The sequence below is a fragment of the Syngnathus leptorhynchus genome, chromosome 15 (assembly GCF_054491065.1).
Source record: "Syngnathus leptorhynchus isolate UIUO chromosome 15, UIUO_Slep, whole genome shotgun sequence".
Lineage (NCBI taxonomy): Eukaryota > Metazoa > Chordata > Actinopteri > Syngnathiformes > Syngnathidae > Syngnathus > Syngnathus leptorhynchus.
The window spans coordinates 9139479-9165711 of record NC_141209.1 but is presented as its reverse complement, the minus strand read 5'-3'; the positions used below and the strand labels follow the sequence as shown (position 1 = coordinate 9165711).

The 26233-nt window shown below is 46.0% G+C and overlaps 1 protein-coding gene across 2 annotated transcripts; it reads left to right on the top strand.

Annotated features, from left to right (window-relative positions):
* The first annotated feature begins 15 nt into the window (after positions 1 to 15).
* Positions 16 to 25811, top strand: atrn (attractin). 2 transcript variants are annotated; one of them, XR_015068285.1, is made up of 29 exons: positions 16 to 2193; positions 2882 to 2965; positions 4475 to 4588; positions 4645 to 4773; positions 5434 to 5630; positions 5707 to 5878; positions 5950 to 6040; positions 6141 to 6390; positions 6556 to 6739; positions 6817 to 6971; positions 7262 to 7346; positions 8190 to 8410; positions 8553 to 8674; positions 8749 to 8887; positions 8998 to 9179; positions 9871 to 10090; positions 11249 to 11434; positions 11559 to 11804; positions 12110 to 12247; positions 12340 to 12433; positions 12879 to 12931; positions 13899 to 13993; positions 14067 to 14145; positions 14213 to 14370; positions 16165 to 16226; positions 19108 to 19186; positions 20674 to 20841; positions 23550 to 23664; positions 23746 to 23760. XR_015068285.1 is itself a non-coding variant. In XM_085931234.1 (29 exons), the coding sequence occupies exons 1-29, from the start codon at positions 1946 to 1948 to the stop codon at positions 23868 to 23870; spliced, it is 4131 nt and encodes a 1376-aa protein (XP_085787360.1). In that variant the 5' UTR covers positions 1671 to 1945; the 3' UTR covers positions 23871 to 25811. The 2 variants fall into 2 exon arrangements, 1 of the variants encoding a protein (XP_085787360.1); XM_085931234.1 differs by having other exon boundaries at positions 1671 to 2193; positions 20674 to 20781; positions 23746 to 25811.
* The last annotated feature ends 422 nt before the right edge of the window (positions 25812 to 26233 follow it).

Here is a 26233-nt window from a genome sequence, read left to right as displayed (position 1 = left end):
GCAAAATTGTAACTTTTTGTTCATTCCTGTTGGCAGCGAGCCTACTCAGTGTGAAAGGGTTCTTTCGGTCTTGTTTGCTGTTGGGTGTACATAAGGCCACATTCCACTTTGAAGGAAATTTGTAAATAGGAGCATAAGTGTCACCAGGACATTTAAAGTTAAAGTCAAAGTTAAAGTCCCAGAATGTTTCATGTCTCAGTTTCAGAATGTCTCAGCCTGACCTCTGAAGGGTGGCGACCGCTCGCTTTGTGTAGTGACCGCTCAGCTCGCTCACTGCAGTTTCGTGGCCTGCGTCTACAAGGCTGTTACTTTTTTTACTAAAATGTTTTGAAATTGCTTTTGTTCTTCAGTTGCAAAACGCCCTTGTGGTTCGGTCCTACTGTGCCCCCTAGTGCTTTGACATGACACTGCAATCGTTTATTCTGGAAAAAAATCAAAGTGCCATTATTATTATTGTTACTATTATTTTAAATCCAGCCATGTATGTGTGGACATGGCCCAAAGTATTTCAAGCCGAAATCGATAGATTCACAAAAACAATGGTTGTATTTTTTATTTTGTTTCTGGACTATTCCCCCTAATTATGCCTTTTTTCCAAACCTGCAATTTGGGTTTTGAAAAATAATGACTTGCCCCCGCTAAATGCACAAGGATTGCAATTTTATACATTTTTATAACTCCTCATAGAATCTAAGATTAAGATTTAATTCTACCATCAAGCATTGATAGGGGGGAAAAACCACGCTTTTTTTTCTCTCTGAAGATTCCAACGTTTTTTTGTTTTTTTTTTGCCACACCTGACTTTATTTTGTAATTCTGATTGTAATATTTGCGGCGCTGAGCGCGAGCCAAAGAAGCCACCACCGAACATCCGGTCAGCTGGCCCTCAGTTTTGGCCCTAAGAGCAGGGGTAGGCAATTCCGGTTCTTGAGGGCCAGTGTCCTGCACCTGATTCAAATGGTCAGATAATTAGCAAGGTCTGCAGAAGCTGGACAACAATCCTGATCATTTGAATGAGGTGTTTTGCAGCAGGGAGACCTAGAAAACATGCAGGACACCGGCCCTCAAGCACCGGATTTGCCTACCCCTGCCCTAGAGTTTACATTTTGGACCTGAAGTTGGTCACGTGATCAAGTGCTGAGCGTCACATGACTGTTGTGTGCTCCAGTGATTGTCGTTTTCTGATGTTTTGGGGATAAGAGCGTTTTTTTAATCTTGTCATTATTCTTGTTCGAATTGTTATCCAGCGTGGAAAGCCAAGTGCCGTTCACGCGCTGGCCTTTTTGCGCTGCGCACGCACAGAGCGTTGCGGACAATCACTACATCAAGTCCAAGTCAAGTCGTCACTGATTGTTCCTCTTCTGTTTCCGGAGGTTTTTGTGCCGTTTATTTGGCTCTGACAGAGAAAGGGAAAAATGTGAAGGCATAAGTGCTTAAAAAGGGGGTTGAAAAGGCACACATTCTACTCTGTCCATACAGAATTGTAAATATGTTGATTTATCTTTTTATTTATGTTCCACGCTGTTGATCAATCCGTTTGGGGTTGGCGTTTATTAACGAGAGAATATGACTTCTTACAAGTCTGACTTTAAATAAAAATAAATAAAACTGAAAAAAACAAAACTTGCAATGTGTCTCCACCCCCTCTTTTTTTTCCATCCTCCCACCTCCACTTCTCGAACTTCCGCCGTCATGACGTCACTTCTGGACGTCAAGATGCGGCTCTGTGCGGCGGCGAGCTGGCCATCACGAACAGTCACAACATGTAACATGGAGCCCGCAATGGAATTTTAAAGCCCGCCTCGTCACCTCCACGACCACGACCGACGCGTTCCCGCTCCACTACCCCGACGGGTGCATCGAACGGCGGCTGGCGGCGGTAGCGGCGCCCACCGCGAAGCTAGCGGAGCGTCTGGGGGCTCGAGCAGCCATCTTTTAGAGACAAATGTTCGGGACGACGCGACTTCGGCGATGGGCCTTTCTGCTGACCGGCCCCGCAGACCGGAGATTTGCGGCCGGCCTCCTTATAGTGCTCGTGGCGGCGGCGGGGATTCCCGGACGCTCGGCGGCGGCGAAGGAGAAGGAGTGCGACAAGCCTTGTGTGAACGGCGAGTGCAACGCGGCGACGGGCGGCTGCGTGTGCTCCCCCGGCTGGGTCGGGGACCAGTGCCAGCACTGCGGAGGAAGATTCAGGTAGGGAGTTCCGCACGCGACTCGCACCGGCGGGCACGCAAATTCGACACCGCGCGACTGCGAGACGCTCAGGTGTCCTGCTACCGATTGAAGGGATTTAAGCGCCGCTTGATTTACCTGAGCAACATGGCGGCGCTTTCTTATCACCTGAAGCACGTAAAAGTAACATTTACTGCATTCTAATCATCGTTGAATTTTAAAAATTCTCGGGGAAAAAATACGACCCTATTCTTGTAATCTTGAGAATTTCCCCATCAATTATTTGGCTTGTTTTTGAAGTGCAACTTTATGTTTAAAATAATGCGACTCAATTCATTGCAGACCCCCCCCCCCCCCCCCCCTCCCAATCGAGATGCTGAAAGTGGTTCCATTTTTGGGAGGAGCGGTAGCCTTGGGTTTATTTATTTGAAAATTACATAAAATATGGAGAAGATACTGGCTGTTGAACCCAGGAAAGACAATGACAAAGAAGACGCTAACATTCAAAGAAAAACTGTAAATGACTGCAAGATCACTTAGGTGCAACCTGTTTACAAGACATCTTCCTCAGAAAACGCATCATGAAACAGATGACATGATATGCACAGATGACGACATCATCTTTACCTGATGGCATCGATAATCAATGGACGCAAACCTTTGCTGGGTAAATGTTTCTTCCTACAAGCCTTGTGTCTTTGGCTTCCAGGTTGACGGCTCCTTTTGGCTTCCTGTCAGACGGACCTGGCAACTACAAATACAAGACCAAGTGCACTTGGCTCATTGAAGGACGGTGAGTCCCGCAGGCAGGCCAATCGGTGTCTCGTTCGCCGTACCTTCCCTTTTCAACTGGCAATCCAAAATTAACACTGATTTGATACATGGATAGTTTGATAGTCTAATAATTGACAAAGATAGATTGAGATTGTTGTTGAAGTATTCTGTGCATGCAAAACATCTATCCATCCGTTTTCTGTACCGCTTGTCCCCACTGGGGTCGCGGGCGTGCTGGAGCCTATCCCAGCAGTCATCGTGCAGTAGGCGGGAGACACCCTAAACCGGTTGCCAGCCAATCACAGGGCACACAGAAACGAACAACTGTCCGCACTTGCACTCACACCTAAGGGCAATTTGGAGTGCTCAATCAGCCTACCATGCATGTTTTTGGGATGTGGGAAAAAACCCACGCAGGCACGGGGAGAACATGCACACAGGGAGGTGGTATCAAATCCCCACCCTCCAAACTGTGAGGTGGACTTGCTAAGAGTAGCCACCAAGCTGTCCGCATGCCAAACATTTGGACTATAAATCAGTTAATCATCAACCTGCAGTGTGTTTCAAAGACAACAACACACTGCAGACACATTTTAATGTCTAGGTTTGTTTTTTAAAATGAATACAAAAGCAAATTGTCCTGGAAGCTAAAGGAAAACATTCTTTTTAGTAATCCCTTCCACACAGCTCATGTCCATTTCTTGGGGTGAACATAAAGTAAAAAAAACAAGGAAAGGTACAAGAGCCATTTCACTTCTGATTTGATGTTTTAAACGCTATATACCCAATAAGATTGTCTCTTTTAAAGAGTGGAATGGTATCGATAGTGGCATCCAAAATAAGTCTGCAATCGAGAAGCAGAAATGGGCTCTATGTTAACGAACAAACCGCTTCATGTGTGGGGAAAGCCGACTTGCCCTGAGTCGTGACTCGCTAAATGGTAACGTGAAATGGAACATAGCCAATCAAGAAGTGACCTGATTGAGGAACGAGGGAACGACGGTAAATAAAAACAAAAGATAGTAAGACAAATTTGAGAACTCAATTCTCTCTTTTTTTCTCCCTCCATTTTTATCCGCTCGTGTTTTATCATGTGTGGTTTCTGTCTTGGCGGACTAGATTCTAGATCAGTGGTGCAACAGGAAACTCATAAGATGTCAGTTAGCTAACAGGAAGATACCAAACCTTTCTGGGGAGCTAACCGAAAGTTAACCATGTTTCCCCATGGAGCTAAATTAAAGCTACCGATGTCTAAAGGAAAAGTTATGGAAAACTGTTGTATTGTTTGAGTAAACTAACAGGTCATATGCTGCCAGGATGCTAACAGGAACCTAACATAGCCAGCCAGAAAGCTAGGTGGAAGCTAACAGTGAGCTCAAGTTGTTTGCTGAAAATGAATGAACAGGAAGCTAGCATACTCGTCAGGGAAACTGACCAAACATATGCTGCCAGGGAGCCATTGGTAAGATAGCACATTCCTCCAAACTACTAATGGGATGCTAACAGTTATCCTTTCTTTCTTTCTCAGTCCAAATTCCATTCTTCGCTTACGCTTTGAGCATTTTGCCACCGAGTGCAGCTGGGACCACCTTTATGTCTATGACGGAGACTCTATCTACGCCCCCCTGCTGGCCGCCTTCAGGTACGGCAACCGCCGTCTACGAAAGTTTTTCCGCTAACCGGCCTTATTTGCTTTAGCGGTCTGATCATTCCTGAGATTTCCAGCAACGAAACAGTTCCTGAGGTGGCCTCGCAATCTGGCTTCGCCTTGCTGCACTTCTTTAGTGACGCCGCCTACAACCTGACCGGTTTCAACATCTCATACAGGTGAGAAACTTAAGGACGCTCGCTGCTGGATAGATTTTACTCACGCTGGGTGGTGCTCTCCATTTTGACACAAATGCCATTCCTACGCTTTGATCAAATGGTGATGATCAAAGTCATTTTGGAGCTTAGATGTGCGCTTCGGTTTAATATTTCTCTGACTGAAGGTTACCATGGTGACTTTAAATCTTTTCTACTCCCGAGCCCGTTAACCTCTGGCCTGGCGATGTTAACATGGTCATTACATGAATGTGGTTGCGTAATAGTTTTATAGAACATTGAAATGTTAAAAAAAAAAATATGATGATGGTGAAAGATTCCCCAGACACAAAGTCACGAATGAAAAATGGCGGCGTGGGAGGGTTCCTTAAAATATTTGTAAAGGTTGTGTGCGAAGCTCACACGCACGGTTAATCATTGACCCGAGCGAACGAGATTTGTTTTCATGCTGGAGGTCAAAAGTTGAGTTTTGTTTTGAGCAAATAAATCTTCACGATTCCCCCTGCGGCCTTTTCTTTTTTTTAGCGTGTTGCACTCTTTCAAAAGCAGCCCCAAGATTTTTCCACAAGAGCAGATGTGAGCGTCAATAATTCATCAGACGCCCTGTGATGTTTTATTCAGAGTTTGCTTTCCAGCAATGTGTGGTTGCATTCTCCCTCGCAGGGTGAACACGTGTCCCAACAACTGTTCGGGTCGAGGCGAGTGCCGCCTGGCCAATGCCACGGGGGTGCCCCACTGCCGCTGCCAACACGGCTGGAAGGGCGACGCCTGCGATGTGCCCTACTGCCGTGACGACTGCGGATTTCCCGATCGAGGACGGTGCCGGGACAAGATGTGCGACTGCTTGCGCGGGTGGCAAGGTAAGCCCGCGGCTCGCGTGCGCCAGCCCGCCTCCGTGATCCAACTCCGAGCCCTCTGTTTTCTTTTGGCCTCCAGGTCCCGACTGCTCGGTGTCTGTCCCAGCGGACTCGGGTTTCTGGAGCTGGGAAGCCTTCCCCTCTGAGCCGGGCCTGGCCAGGGCCTCGCATAAGGCGGTGGTGGAGCGGGACGTCATGTGGGTCATCGGGGGATACGTCTTCAACGCCTCCGCCTATCACATGGTCAAAGCGTGAGTCGTAATCCTCCACCTCAAAATGGTCAGCGCGGTTATGATAAGAAGTGATTTTCTTGTTATCCTAGCTTTAATTTAAGCAGCAAATCGTGGCTGACGCTTGACCCCTCCGTTAACATCGTCCCGCCTCGATACGGACACTCGGTGGCGCTGTATGAGGTAAGCCCAAGTTATCAAAGATGACATGGTTTTCTATTTGATGTTATCAAGATTATTGATGGCAAGACAAAAATAATGTGAAATGTTTTCCGGTCCACAGGGCAAAGTGTACATGTATGGCGGTAAGATTGACTCCACGGGGAACGTGTCCAGCCAGCTGTGGGTGTTCCATGTCCAGAACCAGACCTGGGCTCTTCTGAGCCCACGCATCAAAGAGCAGTACGCCGTGGTGGGACACTCGGCTCACATAATACCCCCCCTGCGGGAGGGCGACAGTCCCGTCATGCTGGTGCTCTTTGGACACTGTCCTCTCTATGGATACATGAGCCTGGTCCAGGAGTACAACATTCGTAAGTTAAAGGAGCTTGACCGTTTTGGAAACCGTTCACGCAGTCTTAAAAGTTTAACCGCTTTCAGTTGTGGTCTTGACAAGTCGTGTTGAAATGCAGGATAGTTCCTTGCAACATTGCCATACAGATCTGGAACTTCATCATATCGTCTTTGGTTGGTTGCAGTGCGCAACCAGTGGAGCTTGGTGCCCACTGATGGGGCCCTGATCCAGGGCGGCTATGGCCACAGCAGCGTGTTTGACGACGCCACCCGAGCCATCTACACGCACGGAGGTTACAAGGCCTTTAGCGCTAGTAAGTGTGGCCTGGCCGGAGACCTCTACCGGCTGGACGTGGACACCAGGCGGTGGTGAGTGGACGGCGGCGGGGTGAGGGGTGTTCGAGCTGTATCGTGCTGTGACGTGACCATGGGTACTTTTGTGGCAGGACCATCCTGAAGGACAGCGGTTCCTTCCGGTATCTCCACACGGCCGTGATTGTGAGCAGGACCATGTTGGTGTTTGGTGGAAACACGCACAACGACACCTCCATGAGTCATGGTGCCAAGTGCTTCTCGTCTGACTTTATGGCCTACAGCCTGGGTTGGTACAGTCTTTTTTTTGTCAATGCAAAGGAGCAACGAGCAAATCTGCTGAAATATTCATTGTGGGTCACCAGTGTCATCTGACTGCTTGTCAATCAGCTGTAACCAATCAGATTGCTGCATTTGCACCAATGACGTCGTAGGACTCCCATTGTTTGCAGTTCTGCCATTTTACACCAGGTGTCACTGTTTACCTTTGTACAGTCATGGTGCAGTGATACCTACTTGAATTTAGCAGCAGACAATTAGACATGAAAGAAAACGTATGAACATTTTTCTTTTTTCCAGCATGCGACGAATGGACCCCACTGCCCCGGCCTGATCTTTTCCATGACCTAAACCGCTTTGGTCATTCGGCGGTCGCCAGTGATGGGTAAATCTTTATAACATATAATAGAATATTCATGTCATGTATGTGTTCTTGCTGTGTTTTTTTTTTCTTTTCAACGTGTGTAAGTATATATATGAGGTCGAAAGTGTGTGTGAATAATGCACGTGTGGCATTTTGCGACATATGAACATGCCATGCAAACATGTGCCGATTCCTTTGTGAACATCAATATTTCACACCAGATGACTAGACACTGGGCCGGAGTGACATCTGTGCTGCAGCCTTCTGGCTCAACTACCTAAAAGGCAGCAGTGAAACGTCATTCAGGCTTGAGAAGTCAATCATGCCATCTTGGAAATTTGAAACCGCCACCTGTGAAAGTTTGGCTCATTGCCAGTAAACTTCATCACAGCATCTTGAAAATTAATCATCAAGCATACACGTTCAGATTACAATTAGATGTCTTTAAACTTGGCACACCGACTTAAAAGTTTGTGACAGGGTCTTGATTTTTCACTTGTAACGTGAGTCGTCATGTTTTAAGGGCATCAATTTGTCTTGCGTAATACTTGGAGGACAGTCAACTGCACATTTTCTCAAGATTGTCGCTAGGCTAATTAGCACTCGGCTGGATGTGACGACCCCAAGGTCGTTTTCTTCTCATCACTTTGCGCCCTCGCAGCTGTGAGTCGCACACAAAATTTGCCAGATGGCGTGCAATCGGTCAACCAGCCGTGCATTTAGATCTGAATTCATTACTAAGGAAATCGACATGGTTGTATATTTTTGGTCATTTCACTCATAAAATTTAAACGTTAAAAAATAAATCCTAAATGTACTTAGAATTTAATTATTCGAATTGATTTTGCTGCATCCCACTTGCAGGGTAATGTACGTGCTGGGCGGCTTCAACAGTCTCCTTCTGAGCGACGTTTTAGCGTATACGTCTCCGCGCTGCTCGGCCTTCTCCAGCGCCACCTCGTGCGCTCAGGCCGCTGTGGGCCTGCACTGCTTTTGGAACAGCAGCCAGGCTTCCTGTCTGCCCTGGCAGGGCAGCACAAACCCTGAGCAGCAGCAGACGCCCACATCCTGCAACAGCAGATCCTGTAGGTGGCGCCACTGAGCCTGTGTTTGTTACCCTTCTCAATGTCACTTTGTCTTCAAAATTTACCACGTGATTGCGAAACCTTCTTTTAAACTCCGCACTACTCAAATGAACACGAATGCGTTGATCCACTTGGCTCCCAGATGCTGACAACGAGCGCTGCGACCAGTACACGGACTGTTTCAGCTGCACGGCCAACACCAACGGCTGCCAGTGGTGCTCTGTGCAGTGCGTCTCCCTGGGAAGCAACTGCACCGCCGCCTCAGTAATGACCGTAATGCTCCACGCCGTCGCCAGCGTCGTGATGCTAAAGTTGTGCCGCTTTGCTCTTTTCTTGAGGGCCCTGTGGTGGACTTTGACAGCTGCCCTAAAGACAACCCATCCTACGTCTGCAACAAGAAGACCAGCTGCAAGAGCTGTGCTGTGGACCAAAACTGCCAGTGGGAACCACGCAACCAGGAGTGCATCTCGCTGCCAGGTAACTGACGACGTGGCTAAAGTCTAGCACCAAGTAAAGCTAACGATGGTAATTGTTGCTAACGCACTGCACAAAAGTTGTGACGAGAAATTTTAATCGTCGCCTTGCAGAGAACGTGTGCGGCGAGAGCTGGCACCTGGTTGGCAACTCCTGCCTGAAGTTCCTGACGGCCAAGGACTCCTACGACAACGCCAAGCTGGCATGTCGCACCCACAACGCCGTGTTGGCCTCCCTCACCACGCAGAAGAAGGTCGACTTTGTCCTCAAGGAGCTGCAGATCATGAGCGTGGTGGTAAGGCATTGATGCGACGAGAATGGGCCGATTGACACTGCGTTTAGCCAGACACGATGAGTCACTCTTGAAATGTCTGAAAAACTTCAAGACAGGGTTTCTGTTGTCTTTATGACACAATTCTTACAGAGATGTTTATTCAAAAAACTGAAATCTCGTTGCACCGATTATAGTCTATGGATTACCATTTTAAAACCGTTGAAAACTCTGTCATAATTTGAATTTTCAGCAAGCCGTTCTGAAGTCAAATAGTCTTAATGTCAGTCTCGGAGCTGTCTGTAAATTGTGGACTGGGCTTGCAGGATCGAGGCTATTGATGGCACGAGCGCCTCTTCCAGACACGATCAATCAATCCAAGAATTGCAGTGAGATTGCCGTGCTGGAGAAAGTGTAATTGGAGCAGTGTTTGAGAGAGATGGAGCTCTTTTCTTTGTTTGCACGCGCCAAGGCTCCATGGAAATTGATTTGCTGACGGCATGGTTTGCCGATAGCCCGCTTTTATCGCTGCACTTGGCTCAGTCTGTGAAATTGATGGCGTGGCAAAGTTTCCTCTCGCGTCCTTTTGTTGTTGTTGTTGTTGGTGGTGGTGGTCTGTTACTAGACCAAATCATTGTAAACTTATTTTTGGAATATTCTGGAAGAGAGTTTTGAAACTTGATCTTAGAAAATACATTGTATCCCTGCGCTCCAGTACAAGGCGATGGTGACTCCCTGGGTGGGCCTGCGCAAGATCAACGTGTCGTACTGGTGCTGGGAGGACATGTCGCCCTTCACCAACACGTCGCTACAGTGGCTGCCCGGTGAGCCCAGCGACGCTGGGTTCTGTGGCTACTTGGCGGAGCCTGCCTCCAGTGGACTGAAGGCACAGACCTGCATCAACCCCGTCAACGGAAGCCTCTGCGAGCGGCTGGGTAAGTCCACAGAACCACGTTATTCTACACTAGCGGCTTAGTTCGTGGAAATTAGCATTTGAAATGATGATTTATCAAATCATCTGCAAGTTGTATCGATTGCAGGGCCGGTTTTTGCTATGGGCAATATGAGCGACCGCCCAGGGCGCAATCCACATGGGGTGCATGAGCGCTCTCAAGAAAAAAAAAAAAAGGATGGTTCGTCCAGGGTACAAAAGTAGCCAGGGCCGCCTCTGACTGATTGGAACTCAATTTTTGCAGCACACCCGACAATGCTTGCAGGCTAGTGTATTATGACTTTTGACGAAGTCAGTGGCGAACCCAAAACTGAATATCCACCAAACAGTTAAAGTTTCATAGCTTGCGTCATTTTGCATACAAACACAAGATGCAACAGGATTCACCATTAATCAATTATTTTGAACCAAACTTAGCCACTCACTGGAAATGCTTCTCTTAACAGCATAAATGTCACACGTTTCTTTTCAGTGTCCAATAATTGTCCCTTGTGGATTGTGTTGTCATCTAAATTACATCATCAATACCTGGATAATATAACTACTTCTATGATACCACTACAAAAACTAAAACATCAGTAAAAGCAGTAGAATAATAGCCTGCGTGTGAGCTAGTGTATAAATATTTTTTAGACTTGACTGCGTTTCATTTTTTTCTATCGTAAACAATCCATTTACACCGTTGACTTTATTTAATTGCTAATGACTCAGTGCAACCGCATAGCTGGGGGCCGTGTGCTCTACTCTGCCTACAACAATGTTGACTAATTGCCTCATCATACGCAAGTGGTCGGGTAGGCGAATGCAATCATTCACTCCTTTGATTGGAATGGATGCCTTTCAAATGGGTCACTCACATGCTGGCTAACCTGTTGCTGGGCTCGTTGACTGTGGCGGCAAAATGATTCCACATGACACTGCGTGTTCATTGGGTCAACTTTCTCTTCTTTGTTTAACGCAGTCCTGCAGACCATTTCTTATTCCACACGGTTCTGTTTTAAATAGGACCCTTGGTATTTACCGTCGCAAACGTACCAGGACATACTGGAGCACTTTGCAACATTTTTTTAGTACGGTCAAGTGTTAAGTTAGTGTGCTGAGTGTTCGTGTGAATCAACGGCTCTGTGTCGCTTTCCCACAGCCAACCACAGCGCCAAACAATGCCGGACGCCGTGTGCCACACGCGCCACCTGCAGTGAGTGCACAAGCGGCAGCTCGGAGTGCATGTGGTGCAGCAACATGAAGCAGTGCGTGGACTCCAACGCCTACGTGGCCTCCTTCCCCTTCGGCCAGTGCATGGAGTGGTACACCATGAGCACATGTCCGCGTAAGACTCGCCAAACCGTAAATCATCTAGCTTGACAATGTAAAACAAGCATAGCAACAGCACATGAATAAGTCAACAGTATAAAGGAGTGGCTTGGATTGTGGATTCTCTTTTGTGCCGGCAGCGGAGAACTGTTCCGGGCACCGCACGTGCGGCCAGTGTCTGGAACAGCCAGGCTGTGGCTGGTGCACGGACGCCAGCAACACGGGCAAGGGCCAGTGCATGGAGGGCTCGTACCGGGGACCCTTCCAGACCTCCGTGCCGGCGCCCTCCACTCTGCCGGGCCTACCTGCCAACCCGCCGCCAGCCCTCAACTCCAGCATGTGCCCCAGCGAGGCTCTCTACAACTGGTCCTTCATACACTGCCCAGGTAGGACCAGCCGCTGGATTGCTGGTCAAAAATCCCCACTTGTTATTTAATTTCCCAAGTTGCACAAAAATATGCTTATCCAATTTTATTTTATTGAATTTTAGTGTAGATTTGTTCAACTGGTAAGATGGTGGCAAAGTACTACTTTTATGCAAAGGCCTGACTAAATGAAGCGTTACATGAATATGTCACAAGAAATGCTTTTACATTAGACAGGGCTATTGCCTGACTGACTGACGCCAACATAATTCCGTAGCACCAAGATGCTTTTGCATCCTGGCAATAATTGTCCCTCTTGCCGTCAGCATGTCAGTGCAACGGGCACAGCCGCTGCGTCAACGAGAGCGTGTGCGAGAAGTGCGAGGACCTGACCACCGGCCGTCACTGCGAGAGCTGCATCTCTGGCTTCTACGGAGACCCCACCAATGGCGGCGGCTGCCAGCGTCAGTCTCTTGCAATTGCTTTGAAAACGACATCTTAGCAACAGCACTGTCCGCTTGACTTTATGTTAACTTCAATGTCCCTTTTGGCACAGCGTGCAAGTGTAACGGCCACGCCAGCATGTGTAACCCCAACAACGGCAAATGTTTCTGTACCACCAAGGGCATCAAAGGAGACCGCTGTCACCTGTAAGTAGAAACGGCACACAAATAGCTTCACTATCCTTTGACTTGCCACCATATTGCTGTTCTCAAGTACAATTGCACATCCACCACGGCAATAAATGAGAAGCGCTGCCCTCGTGAGTCCTTCTGTCCTGCGTATTGTCATCCCGCCCGCTCACGCGCCAGTTGTGGCACGACGTCATTTAATAAGTGCCATCAAATGGACGGCGCACACCAATTCAAGGCCCAGCATGATTTTTCTCGACCACACGCCGAGAAGCCCGCGCTCACACGCAGCAAGCTGGACATTATGCATCTGTTCATTAACGCCTGTGGATGAATTGTGATTACTTTTACACGCACACACATGCAGTTAACGGTTATCTTCAGCGTTTTGGTTCAGTGGAGCAGAATGAGGTAAGCTTTCATAACCTCACAATTGTTCATCAGTTTTTATGTTGTGTTCCAGGTGCGAGCTGGAAAACCGTTACCAAGGCAACCCTTTGAAAGGCACATGTTATTGTAAGTACCCGCCAAAGCGCTCAATCCTTAGCATTTGTGCCGGCAAATGATCCAATTTGATTTAATACAAATAATTGACCTACACATAGTTTGATAACAAATTGACGTGCATATGCGGTGAAGAATCTCCTTATTACTACAAACAACCTTGTTTAAACTTCAGTCCTCCCTCAGATAGAAAGCTTTCCCATTTAGCTAGCGCTTTGACACCATCTTGTGGATTCATCACTTACGCCAAAGACGTTTTGTCCGGTGGTGTGTTGTGACTTTTAAGGGAAGAGCAAATTCATACGTCGCTATCTGGGGAGCACGAAGGTCGACGCTAACATATACTTAGACTCCACTTGAATCGAAGCGTCTCATTGGGTTTGATGTCAGGCAGACCCGACAAGAAGCAGATGGCGCTCGTCTGCATTCAAAGTTCGACTGAAAGTCAATCGATGACACTGCTTAGCTGCTTTTTTTAGCTGCTTTTTCTTCCCGGCTAGTCATTTTCTTTTTATAGCGGCAGCAGCAGGTTAGCATCAAGCATCTCATTAAGCCCGAGGGTCGACGTAGAGAACAATAGACAGGAGTGACTCACGTTCCAGGCGCGTGGTAGTCACCCAGCCCATTTTCCATTACAATGATCTCGCACTGCAAACCCTGCAAAAAACAAAAACACCAAAAATATGCACATGAAAGAGTGAAAGGACTTTTTCAAAAGTAAATGACAAAAAAAAAATCACAACAAAATGCAAGGTCTGACAGCCAGGCAAAAAAAAAAAGAAGATGCAAACATTTCAATGTTATGCTCATTAATTTCAAGCTCATTTTCGCGTGGTTATTGAAACAAAATAATTCAACCCTCGTCAACGTTCAAATTTTCACCATTTAAAGCTTCAGAATCCTCATCTTTGCAATTAGAGTAACAACAGTCGACACTTGCATGAATTTAAAATTCTTTTTTAAAACCGACTGCTAACAGACACCCTGCTCATCGACTACCAGTTCACCTTCAGCCTGTCTCAAGAGGACGACCGCTACTACACCGCCATCAACTTTGTGGCCACACCGGAGGAGGTGAGTCTTGCTTAGGCCTTCGTTTGCAGCACTTAATGTTTCGTGATAAAAATGCCATCTCTTCTCCCTTTAGCCCAACCGAGATTTAGACATGTTTATCAACGCGTCCAAGAACTTCAACTTGAACATCACCTGGGCGACCAGCTTCACAGGTAAGCCCTCGGAGAATCTGTTAATAAGTTGCACAATGGCTGACCTGCGTTTGTCGTCGTCATCCAGCAGGGACGCAGAGCGGCGAGGAGATCCCCATCGTGTCACGCAGCAACATCAAAGACTTCAAGGACAGGTTCTCCAACGAGAACTTTGACTTCCGCAACAGCCCCAACATTACCTTCTTTGTCTACGTCAGCAACTTCACCTGGCCCATCAAGATACATGTGAGGACGTCACAGCGTTAGCCCTAAAATATTCGGAACAAAATATTAGAATTCTTTTTTCCCTTAAATAATTCCCCCTAGTAACAATAACGAAGATGAAAACAATGGTTTCAAGTACAATAATCCTTATCAGATCTCAGTGTTTTAACATTGATGATCTTGGCCAAATGAAACAAAAAGATACAATTACAAAAAGGTAAAAATGTCATAAATGAAACAAAGGGAAAGTATCTGACAGTAAAATAAGGAAATTAAACTAGAACAGAAATAAAGAAATTGACACTAAAGTTTAAACAAGAAAATGACCCCCCTCCCCCCCAAATTACAATGTTGATTTAAAGAAAATGCCAGAAAAATGAATCGTCAATTTGGACAGCTCTTGGAATGTTGTCTCCTGCGAGCGTCCAAACGACCTTGGTTCCTTTTTGCTGGCGGGCGTGTTTGTTTTGGGTCGGAAGGTCCACCTGAAGCGCATGAATAGGATTTCTGTCCGCGCCGGTGCGCTGTGCGATCGGTCTGGCTTGAATGTGCGTCTTCATGCTTTGCGTGTTCGCCGGCGGCTAGCAGCACTCGTCCCGTTGACATTTCCAGCAAATCCGCCCTTTAAGTTTGCCAATGACAAAGTCAGTCAGGCACCTATGGTTCAGACCAAACACGGCGGGCTTTTAGCACCTTCGGCCAGGTTAGCTTTTCCAGCAGAGATTTGAAGGTTATTGAATTTGGATGTTTTAGATCAAATCGAGAAAGCAGGAACAGCAGCGAGCGGTGTGCGACACGTTGACTGCGACTCATTGAATAACAGCCTCCGTCAGCGTAAATTCCATGATGACAGGTATGCTACCTTAGCGTCACAGTCTAGCTCACCGATAGCTGGTCAAATATCATCCGAGTAATGTTTAGTTGAAAAGTAATAGACTCATTTGGGACCCTTTACCAAAATGATTGTTGATGTGTGTACAGCAACGCCCCTCTCACTTTGGGTTTATGGTTGACAAATCCCTCTTTTTTTCTTCTCCCTTACCAATCAAACAAAGTTATCGTCTGGCAAAATAACAGTGTAGTGTTTCCTTGCTACTTCACGGTTTGTAATTGCAGCCTCACTCAATCGCGGGTTTTCCCTTGTGGCCATAACTTCATCTAATGCAGTTTCTCTGCACTATTTTGTGGCTTTCCTCGCCATTTATCTGCCTTTTAGGTCCAGATAATGTCAATTTTTTGGAGGGAAAATGTGTTTTCTAAAAACCGAGACCATCAACACTGGGACTCGTCATCAAGCTATTGAACGGCGTCCAACTGCAGCCCCTGTTCCTTTCATACGGCGCACTCTGAACTCCACATAAATGCATTCCTAAAAACCTTTATGAAAGATGAAATATTCATGGGCTAATCCCACACGTTATGCTAATCCCACCGATGCTGACGAATAAAAAGCAGCGGTGCGGACGATTTAGCAGGGGCGCAGATGCACAAGGCTGACGGAATGGGTCGCTGCGGTGTCATGGTTGGAGCAGGGTTTTATTTTTTGGGAGGGAGAGGGGGCTGGAGATTAGTGGCACACTAACAGCGTTGCCCCAGGCAACGTTGATTAAGGAGCTAGTTGTTTATACAATTGCCTGTATCAGGAGTGACTTTTCGTCTGGCCACCACAAGTGCAATTGTGCAGGTCACTGTTCGACTCATAGCTTGCATTCACCATGGAAAAAGTTTCCAAATGACTGCATGGGTTTCCTCGTTGTTATCCCGACACAATTTGGTCTCCAGATGTGCTGATGTCATCTTCCCTTTCCTCCGCAGATCGCCTTCTCGCAGCACAGCAACTTCATGGACCTCGTTCAGTTCTTTGTCACCTTCTTCAGGTCAGCGCACAAGCACACGATACAAGTGGGGAGGGGGTATGTTGAGAGGTGGAGTGTGTGAATGTGTGTGTGGGCGGGCGGGCGGGCAGGCACGTATGTGTTGAAGGCTCAGTGATCCGCGTGGCATCTCTTCAGGAAGTGCTCTAATGTGTTATTGATTTTAAAAATGACTGCAAAAGATTGAGTGTGGGGGCGTGTCCACTGCGCGCTTGATTGCGTGCATGTGCAGTAGCTAGCTCAACACACACACACACACACACACACACACACACACACACACACACACACACAACGTGCCTCTGCCAGGAAAAGCCATGTCCACTCACTGGACATGTCATTAGGGACACAAGTGAATTTGATCCAAAATTCACTGTCTGACAGGTGTAACTTCCTGCTTTGGCTTTCCAGTTCGCCTTCCCAGGGCCGGCTTTTGAGTTAGGGTTTGAAAATGACGATATGATGGTTTGCAATGAGGCTGTCCCATAAAATCTTGATAGCACAATCTGGTTTCAAGACGGGCAAAGGTTTCACAAAGTAAGCTCGAAAGGCCATGTGAAGGTATCGCGTTGCGGTTTGAAAGTGCGCTTTGCAGCCAGCGTCGGTGTTATGCTTGTAATTAGCAGTCAGGTGAAGTGTGAGTTTTTGTCTTTGCTGCACCTGCTGAGTTGATTCCTTCAAACTCCATCCTGCGGTTAGGCCTGATGTTCCAGAAAATTCACATTTCTTCTTCCCCTGAGAGTGAAACTTGTCGTGGCGCACTGCGGCTGCCATTAAAAAAAAAGAGAGAGATAAGGGGAAAAAAAGAAAAAGGTGCGGTTGGGAGACTTGGCGGGGGGTATTTTTAGCACTACACCGTCCCAGTGGGTTAGCCTGGTGCTCCTCTAACACGCGCGTACACACAACTCTAACAGATTGCACTAAATTAAACACACACACGTCTGAGAACATGAATTCTGAACATGTCTTTAACGACGCGAATGTTCAAGCGCAGCTTTGATTGAATCCGGACTGCACATGACATCACAAACTATCAGCTGATCTCCAACAAACCAAATCTATGCGTATTTGTGAACTTCACGGCCTATTTGCTAGTCATGGAACCAAAGTGACAAATTTCTGGAAGATAAGTATTTAAAAACAAATGATTCCATTCTAGAAGACATCTTTTCTTCTCACTTGGCGGTGTTTCTTTGTCCTCTAAAGTAGTTTGTCTCCAAGAAAAAGTTTTTTTTAATACAACTCTGATGGCAGTTGGCGGGCGGGGGGACAAAGCCCCTCCCATCTTGTCAGGTGTCACGCCGGCCGGCGCTAGGCTAATTAGCGACGCGAGAGGGCGCTTAGAGGAGAAGCTATCTTCGGTAAACAGCAGCAAATAGCAACTTGAAAATGCACCGTTCAAACACTTTGCGACAGCCGGGTGGGGGATTGCATTTGGTACCTGGGCCTTCAGCGGGGGGGGGGGACTGTTCATAAATAATACAACACCATTAAACAAATACTAGAATGGAGCTTGGAAATCTAGGTTAGTACAGAACAGCACAGGAGGTTGTGCTGACCCTGCCCACCCAGCATACCATCTTAGTCGGCGGCTGATTTTTCAAGTCAAGTCAAGTTTATTTGTATAGCCCTAAATCACAAGCAGTCTCAAAGGGCTTCACATAGACAATCAATTGACAATTATTCTCAAAGCATCCCCTGATCTTGGGCTCCCAAAAGGGCAAGGAAAAACTCAAAAACCCCTACCAGGGGAAAAATGAGAAACCTTGAGAAGGGACCACAGATGGAAGGATCCCCCTTTCAGGATTTTTGATATCCCGCTCTGGCTGCTGCGTTGTCGTTTGCCCCGTGGGCTGTTCTGCAGCTGCCGGCCCATCCCGGCAGGCTTCTTGACGGCGTCGTACTTTCGTTTCGCTCTGCCCATTCTGCTGGGGAACAAGCTCACTTGGAATCCCCTCGAGCTCAAGACACACACACACACATCGCTTCACTAACATCAAAGGCCATGTCAAGAATCTCTTTTTTTATTTTTGTCAACATGTTTTTTTTTTTTTACCTCCAAACACAATTTAGTCTTTAGTGTAATGAATTAATGTCATAAGTAAATGGTTTTATTATGATTATAAATGCATCCAAAACCTGGAAAGGTCACCCCTGCTGAAGTTATATAAAATACTTGCGAGAATGGCACGGCGGGAACTGGTGACAGGAAATCATCAAAAAGGCGTGACGCTCGCCCAATGAGTTTGGAATTGCAGAGAGATGCCAAAGCTTCTGATGCGTTTGCTTGCACGCACGCTCGCACTTCTGATGTGTCATAACTGAGGGAATTTATTTGTGCAATATAGTTGAAAAGTGCTATCATCAAAATGGAAATGCTTCAACATCTTTTGGGGATTGGACATGGCACATATTGGGAGTGTGTGTGCATGTGTGTTGCTGACACAGAAGGTGACATGATGCGTCGTCATCACCTGTCACACCACCTCTGGGGGATTTTGTGTAAAAGTGCAAAACGATGTTCGTTTTTTTATTTATTATTATTTATTTATGTTTTTTTTTCCCTTCTTCAACTGCTTCATGTTTGACACGTTTGTCAGCGTCGCCCTAGAGTCTGCTCGACAACAAGTGACATCATCGTCAATGTCGATGTGTTATTGTATGTCAAACATGTTGCAATTTTTTTTTTTTTAGCCAACATATTACACATTCAACTTGTGCAATCTAGATATAACCAGTATTAGTTTGGGCTGATTAATTGATGGAAGCAGTTCTCATGCGTTAGAAAGGGGCTCGGGATCTGCTCAACAGCGCCACCTGCAGCATTGTTCCATGCACACTGGCTGGATTTCTGTCAGTGACCTGACTTCTCGTGTGTCCGCAGCTGCTTCCTGTCTCTGCTGCTGGTGGCTGCCGTGGTTTGGAAGATCAAGCAGAGCTGCTGGGCGTCGCGGAGACGAGAGGTTTGTCCCACGCAATCTATTTAGCGTCTGAGTGCCGCGTGGCAAAAGCAAAGCCGGTCGGGTGACCACTCGCTTGGGGGGGGCTTCCAGTAGCACGCAGCGTGTGGTGAACTCGATTTGTTTGTGCGCCGCGTGGTGTGGAGAGCCTCTCGGAGGTCACCTTCTTCTCTGTGCGTCGCCTCTCGCTGCCGTCCCCTCGCCCGTCGAGGACTCATTCAGGATGACCTGCGCAAAAACAATTGGATTCTGGCTTTTTGTCCACCAACATTTTTTCGTCACTTTGGCCCAGCACCCAGCTGAGCCAATGGCTACCCTTTTTCCTGAAGCTCTTCATGTGGCTTTGATGATTTAAAAACACTGTCTGTAGCGTAGCTAGCAGCAGAAGAACCCAAGAGCTTGCCGTCACAACACACAGCTTTCAACTCTTTAGCTTATTCTTTTTCATTAATTTTGACGAGTGTCTGTTAGCATGATTGACGTTAGCGTGTGAACGCGTTTCTTTTTGTCTCTCACGGCTCCCATGATGCATCTTAATCCTGCTGATCTCCTTCGCTAAATTGATGTAGCATATCATTAACATTCGGACATGCTCCAGAGGCTCGTGCATCTTGGAATCCCCAGGGTGAACCCTTGTACTGTATCGCTGTAGTTTTTTCCTGGAACTTAGTTCCCAGTCATGTTTTTTTTCATACGTGAGATCGAGTTAAACACGTTTTGACGCGTGGACATGTAACCACTCGCCGGCCTGCTGCTTCATTAAACTTATCATTAGCCATCGTTCACCCACAATGAAGCTCTCCCCAAGTCCCTGGTCCTTCACAGGATGAGCGTTCCTCCCCATCCCCAACCTCCACATCAACGCTACCAGATAAGCTAACTGCTACCGTCGACATGCAGGAAAGTCTTATCAGTTTTTGACTGGCAGGCAGCTGAGATTCAATTAAAGACCACAGAAAAAATAACACTTACGCAAAGAGGTACATTTCAGAGCAGATCTGGATCAATGTGTGCTCATCCAAGAGCGGGACTTGTCAGCACCAGATAAAGATTTTTATTGGGCTTTACCTCTGAGACATATAACTTTTGGAGCACGGGAACTGTTGTCTAAATTCAGTTTTGAAATGCAGATAAGGTCACAGGTTCAGGAAGTTCAGGAACCTCTGGGACTGCATGTCTAATTCAAACCTGATAGTTCCAGGAACTGTCCCTGAGCATCTTAGAATTTGGAAGATTATTGGGTGCTGGACCAGGAGAACTAAGGTTCTTGTTTTGTTCAGGATGTTTGGATCCCAGGAACCAGTGTACCTGCACAAATACATCAAACTTGCCTAAAACTTGACAGCAAGAGCTCTTTTCTCAATTGAGTTTTGGGGTAATTTAGCAGGGTCCAAAATGATACACTGTGGCAAAAATAAAATGACATCACCTGTTTATATTAGCGATTAGCGGCCTTGGCTAAACATAGACTGTCTGCTCTGTCGCCATAGCAACTGCTGAGGGAGATGCAGCAGATGGCCAGCCGGCCTTTCGCCACCATCAACGTGGCCTTGGAGACGGACGAGGAGCCGCCTGACCTGATTGGAGGAAATGTCAAGGTGGGCTCATTTCTCCAGGTGGCATTGTGAACCACGTGCAGAGGGCCATTTTTTGGGACGGTGGGTTATTTCAGTTCTTAGTGTTTATTTCGTCCTTTTCTTCATGCTGTTTATGAGCTTGAAGATGTCACTGCAAGTTCATCCAAACAAATAAGTCTCGGATGTCAGCGATGTTGTCTGTTACTGCTGCGTGCCGCTTCTCTAAAAATGCTCTGTAGCAGATGTTTGTTGAAGGAGAGTGGCAAAAATTGCATAATCCGGGAAATTTCGCTGAAAAGAGATGCAAAAGCGAGTTGGCCCAAGTGTCAATGATAAACCGGGAAATGTTTGCCATGAGCGGACGCACAAAAAAACTCAAGAAGCCATAGCTGCCATTTTGGTTATAAGCAAGCATTTGAATGATTCTGGTTTGTTTGTACTGTGGTTGCCTAGCCTGGTGTCGCATGTGTTTGGTGTTTCCCTCGAATTTACTGACCCTTTGCTGATCTTATCAAGTGACATCTGCTCCTCTGTGTGGGCCTTATCTGCTTTCTTGCATGTGTGTGTATTCAACAAGCTCTAAGTCAAAACAGCAGCTCGCTGCCGCTATCATCCCAGTCCTCCGCCGCCTCCTCCATCGGCGCGTTGGCTTTTCTTCTCGCTCCCTCCGCCCGCGATCTCCCCGTCTTTCTCCCGCTCTCCCGCCAGCCGAGATCCAATTTAGATGGTCTCGTCCGCCCGCCCGCCCGCGCCTCCGCCAAGGCGCACGCCGTCTGTGCGTCCGTCCTATCTGCGTGGCGGCTCAGATTGAGCTTTTTGGAACCTCGTCGGCCTTGTTTCGCCGCTCGTTTATCAGGCCACTGCTGCACTGGCGTTTTGAAAGGCGACGCCACGCGAAGCCCGCTCACATTCATTACGAGTTGTTGGTGGCCTTAAATGGCCGTCCAAAGTGGCAACGGAAGCTTCTTGAGCTGACACAACTGACACGACGACACGTTATTGAAAAGAATGTTCAAGCGGTTCCAATTTAACGGTTACACTTGAACTCTGTTCTTGAGATAAATTAGCATTAGCACTTAGCATATGCGTTGCATCGACCCTGTCCAGCATCAAGGCACTCAATTTTGTGCTCCTTGACAGCATTGTAGTTAGTTTGAGGGGGTGTTGCTCTTTGCAATCTTTTTAGCGACACCTTGTGTCTTAAATAATGTCAAGTCTACATTTTGCTTGTGTATATTAACTCCAGAGATCAATTAGGAAACATTTTGATCTCATTGTCAACCCATTAAGGCTTCAAAACACCCAAAATTGGGATTTGATTGAGCTGTTTATATCAACATTAACTCAATTAAATTCCACTGACCTAAGCGGTTTGAACCATATTTGATGAATCATCATGTCCTCCCAGTCTTATCCTTGAGCTCTTGTTTTGGTTAGCCAACGGCACGAACAGATTCCAATCAGCGGTTGTAATTGCTTCTGGTTAAACAATTTTTTTTTTTTGCTCATTTATGCGTGTTGACAAACTGCAGCAACGCGAAGTCATCATCGCTCCGACACCTCATCGCCATTCCCGATGCTCATTTTTGAGCGGCTAGCGATGAAAGCTGCGTGGCGGCGCATATGCATACGGGGGGAGCCTAATAACTGGAGCTTAATTGAAGTAGGACGCGTCGCTCTGCCTGCGCCCGACAGATAATAAGTCTGCTTGCTACGTCTTGTGGCGGCAAAGGCGGCCAACCCACTCGGGCGCTCCAAAAGAAAGATGTAAATAAATTTGTTGGGAGAAACTTCACGGAGGGAAACTTCAGCCTTCGTACAGTGAATAAATGAGTGAGTGACGGGGAACAATTGAACATTCAATGAGTGAGGAAGTTGACGTGAGTAAAAGTGGGTGAAGAAAGAAAGAATGAATAAGAGTGTGTGAGAAGGAGGAAGAGTGCGTGTGTCTGATAGCTGACAGAGGCTAAACGAGTTCAAGTGCAGACAAATGAGATTATGGCCGCAAGCGCTGGCTGGCTGACCGGCTGCAAATACACTCACATCATCCATGCTGACAGTGTTGCATTTGAACAATAAATCACATTGTTGGGCTGAGGTCATTGCTGAACAACCTGAAAAGCAACACACACGCACACTGCATACTTGGATGAGTTGGATGCAGAAGCACACCTTTAGGCATGGATTGGAAGAGTAAACATAATAGTAGACTCCCCCCCCCCCCCCCCCTTCTTTTCAACAACAACAAAAACCCGCATCAAATAATAAAATGGAAAGAAATCCCAATGGTAAAAGAAAAATATAACCACATAATATATGATTGGGAGTCGTTGAATAATTCACAGGCAACAAGTTGGTCTTTTTCTTTATTGCTGCCTTCAGGCAAGACTAATAAAACAAACCAAACACATTTACAACACTCACACGCGCGCACACTTTTCACTGCTGCTGGTGAAAGTAAGCATCAACACAGACTGAAAGTGTGAAATAGGTCAAATGCGACACCTGCTACTTTGTGGGTGTATGTTTGCCACTCATGGAAAAACTCAAATTGTGTTAGGCCAAGCTAAAAAATGGCAAATAATGAATCTCTTATCCAAGATAAGAAGAATTCTGCTCCAATAGTCGCATTGCACAATATGTGAAGGTTTTCCAGTGGGTTGACAAATCTTAATCTTCTAACAAGCATTTTCTACAATTGAACATTAAAAAAAAAGAAATCTGTGAATGGTTGCAACCTGCGAGTGAGTAACGCAAACCTTTTCCATTAACCTTGCATTGGTCTCCAGTGCGTCCCAAAGCCAATCGCGTTGGAGCCGTGTTTTGGAAACAAAGCGGCCGTCCTCTCCATCTTTGTTCGTCTACCACGAGGCACCGGTGGAATTCCGCCACCGGGACAATCAGGTAACACATGCACAAGGATGACTCCCATTAATGCCTCGCAAATGTTGCTTTTGAAATTCATCCGGTTTTCCTCTTGCTCAGGTCTGGCGGTGGCGAGCGCACTGGTAGACGTTTCGCAGCAGATGTGTTTGGGCTTCAAGGAGAAGTCGGGAGGCCTGAGGAGCCGCAAGCAGCAGCCCAGCTCTCAGCCTTCCACTTGCATCTGACCTCGCCTGGCCCCGCCTCCTCCCTTCTTCATAGACTTCTCACCCGGAAGAGGTGCATGCTGGGACATGGGATTCCAAACCTTTTGTCCCCACTTTCATGCTGCTAGAACAGATGTTCATCTCATCCCGTCCAAGACCACTCGCTTTCCTCTTCTCATTTTGTGACGGTGGACTTGGCAAAAAGACACAACAAGTATCCCCGAGGAATCCCGGGACCTCCTCGCAAGCTTCCTCAGAGACAGACGGACCGGAGCAGAGGTAATCGTTGCGATCGCTCCAGCGCGGTTCGGCATTTATGGGGAATGTAGCAATATTAGCGTTGCTTGATTCTATTTGGGGTGGGGAAACAACAACTCACATTTTAGCATCTCATGTGATTCCAGTTCCTCTTCTCCCATGCAAATTTTACACATTGTTGGCTTAGGAAAAAAATAGTATTTGTGTGTGGAAATAAGCTGAATTAACTCGTTAGCGACTCACCAGTCAGATCTTGAGTGCTGTTTTTTTTTTATTTTTTTATTTATTTTATTTTTATTATTCTGCGGTACTTCAGGCAAATTCCACTTCCTCGTTGGTTTAAAAGAAAAGGAAAAAAAAAGCAGTTCGGTGAATTTTGTTGCAGTTGCAGATATTTTGTGGGCAAAAGTATCTCCATGCGACTCCGCTTCAATACCAGCTTTGCTCACACAGCTCGTTAGCTTTTGAACAACATTTTTTCTAATCAAGAAAAACTACTCATCTTTTAACTTCCAATGTGATGTTGACAAATTGTTTGCACTTTTTATTTTTGCTGCCGTTTTTATATGGCCGGAACTAGCTCACAAAATGTCTGGAGGACCCCGTAAGTTGGGGAGGGTCCATTTGGTGAAATGTAATGTGCAAAACTGCAAAACCCAGCTGTAACGGCAATTACACGTCGGAATGCTAAACCGTTGCTCGGTTCTCATTTCCAGCTTGGCACACTAGGTTGCGCTTGAAAGTTGCCTGTCAAAGAAATGTGAATTTTGCACAGAAAATTAGGAAGCAGAATTGGGGAATATGGTGTTAATTTGTCAAAATGCTGAAATTGTTTGTGACTGTTTAACTTGCCTGTTGTTTATTTTAATAGTTAAAAAAACCAGCACATTTTTACACATAAGCTGAGCATTTTTTTAAAATAGGTTTTCACATTAAAAACTTTATTTTGCTGCCTGCTCACATGTAAAACAAGATTATAGGTAATGTCAGGTCCCCAGTTTCACTTGCCAGCCATATCTTGAGCTTGGCTTTTTTTCCATTGTTAAATGCATTTTTTTTTTTTTTAATTTCAATACTCAATTATTTAATTTATTAGCGTGTTCCCAAGGTCATTTTTTTTCTTTTATCCACCAACATCCTTATCATGGCACGCACAAACATCAGGTGCAGGCTTGGAACAAAAAACATGACGCTATTAACTTTTCACCCTGAGAGAAAAACAGTCAATAAAACAAACAGATTCATAACAGACTTGAGCAAAACGTTGGATTACAAGTTTTGTGGCAAAGGTCAGAACTCTTAAGTTCTTTTAATTATCCCGACGTATTTGTCTTGTTTTAGCTGGTTTTCCCATCTGGATTTTTTCCCAACCATTGGGAATGCTTGAAAGTTTAAAAAAATAACATTTTTAATCTGAGTGTTATCGTCCTTGACATTGTCCTTGACAAGCGCAATTCCTGTTAAAAAATTATCAACACTGCAGTCCAAAAATATCAACGACAAAATTGAACCGTGGTTTCTTCAAATCTTTGTTTGACTGTTTTGTTGCAGAATTTGATGTAGACTTTGCACGATATTTGTCCCTTTTACGCAAGAATAATAGGAATGGCTTATTTTATGCACAAATGAATTATGTAGTCTGTGCTCGACTGAATTATTTTAAATTAGCCAAGCCTCCTTTTTTCTAATAAAGTATCAAAATACGTTTTGCGTCGCTTGCATCATAAGCCATTTTTTTTTTACATTCACATTTTTTTCCTATGATTTTACCTCCAGCTTTTCATATAATAATGCGTAGGGTTCAATTTTCAAAGCTCAACGTTGTGCGAGGAAATGCAGATATACTGTACAAGTTAACGATTAGCTGTGTACTAAAATGCTAACGTCCCATCTTGGGGGTTTCTGTATAGGCACAGACATTTCTATGATGACAAGAAAAGGCAACGTAGAAGGAGCATAATTTCAAGAAGAGTGAAAAACATTACTGGGGGGGGCATATGTTCTTGTACAGCAAATATTTAACGACTTGTGATCATTTTGAGATTTTTAGTGAAAAACACTGGCTGTGTTCTCTGCGCTCTATATTCTAAAATAGAAACACGTATTAAAACGCTAACACATTGGTT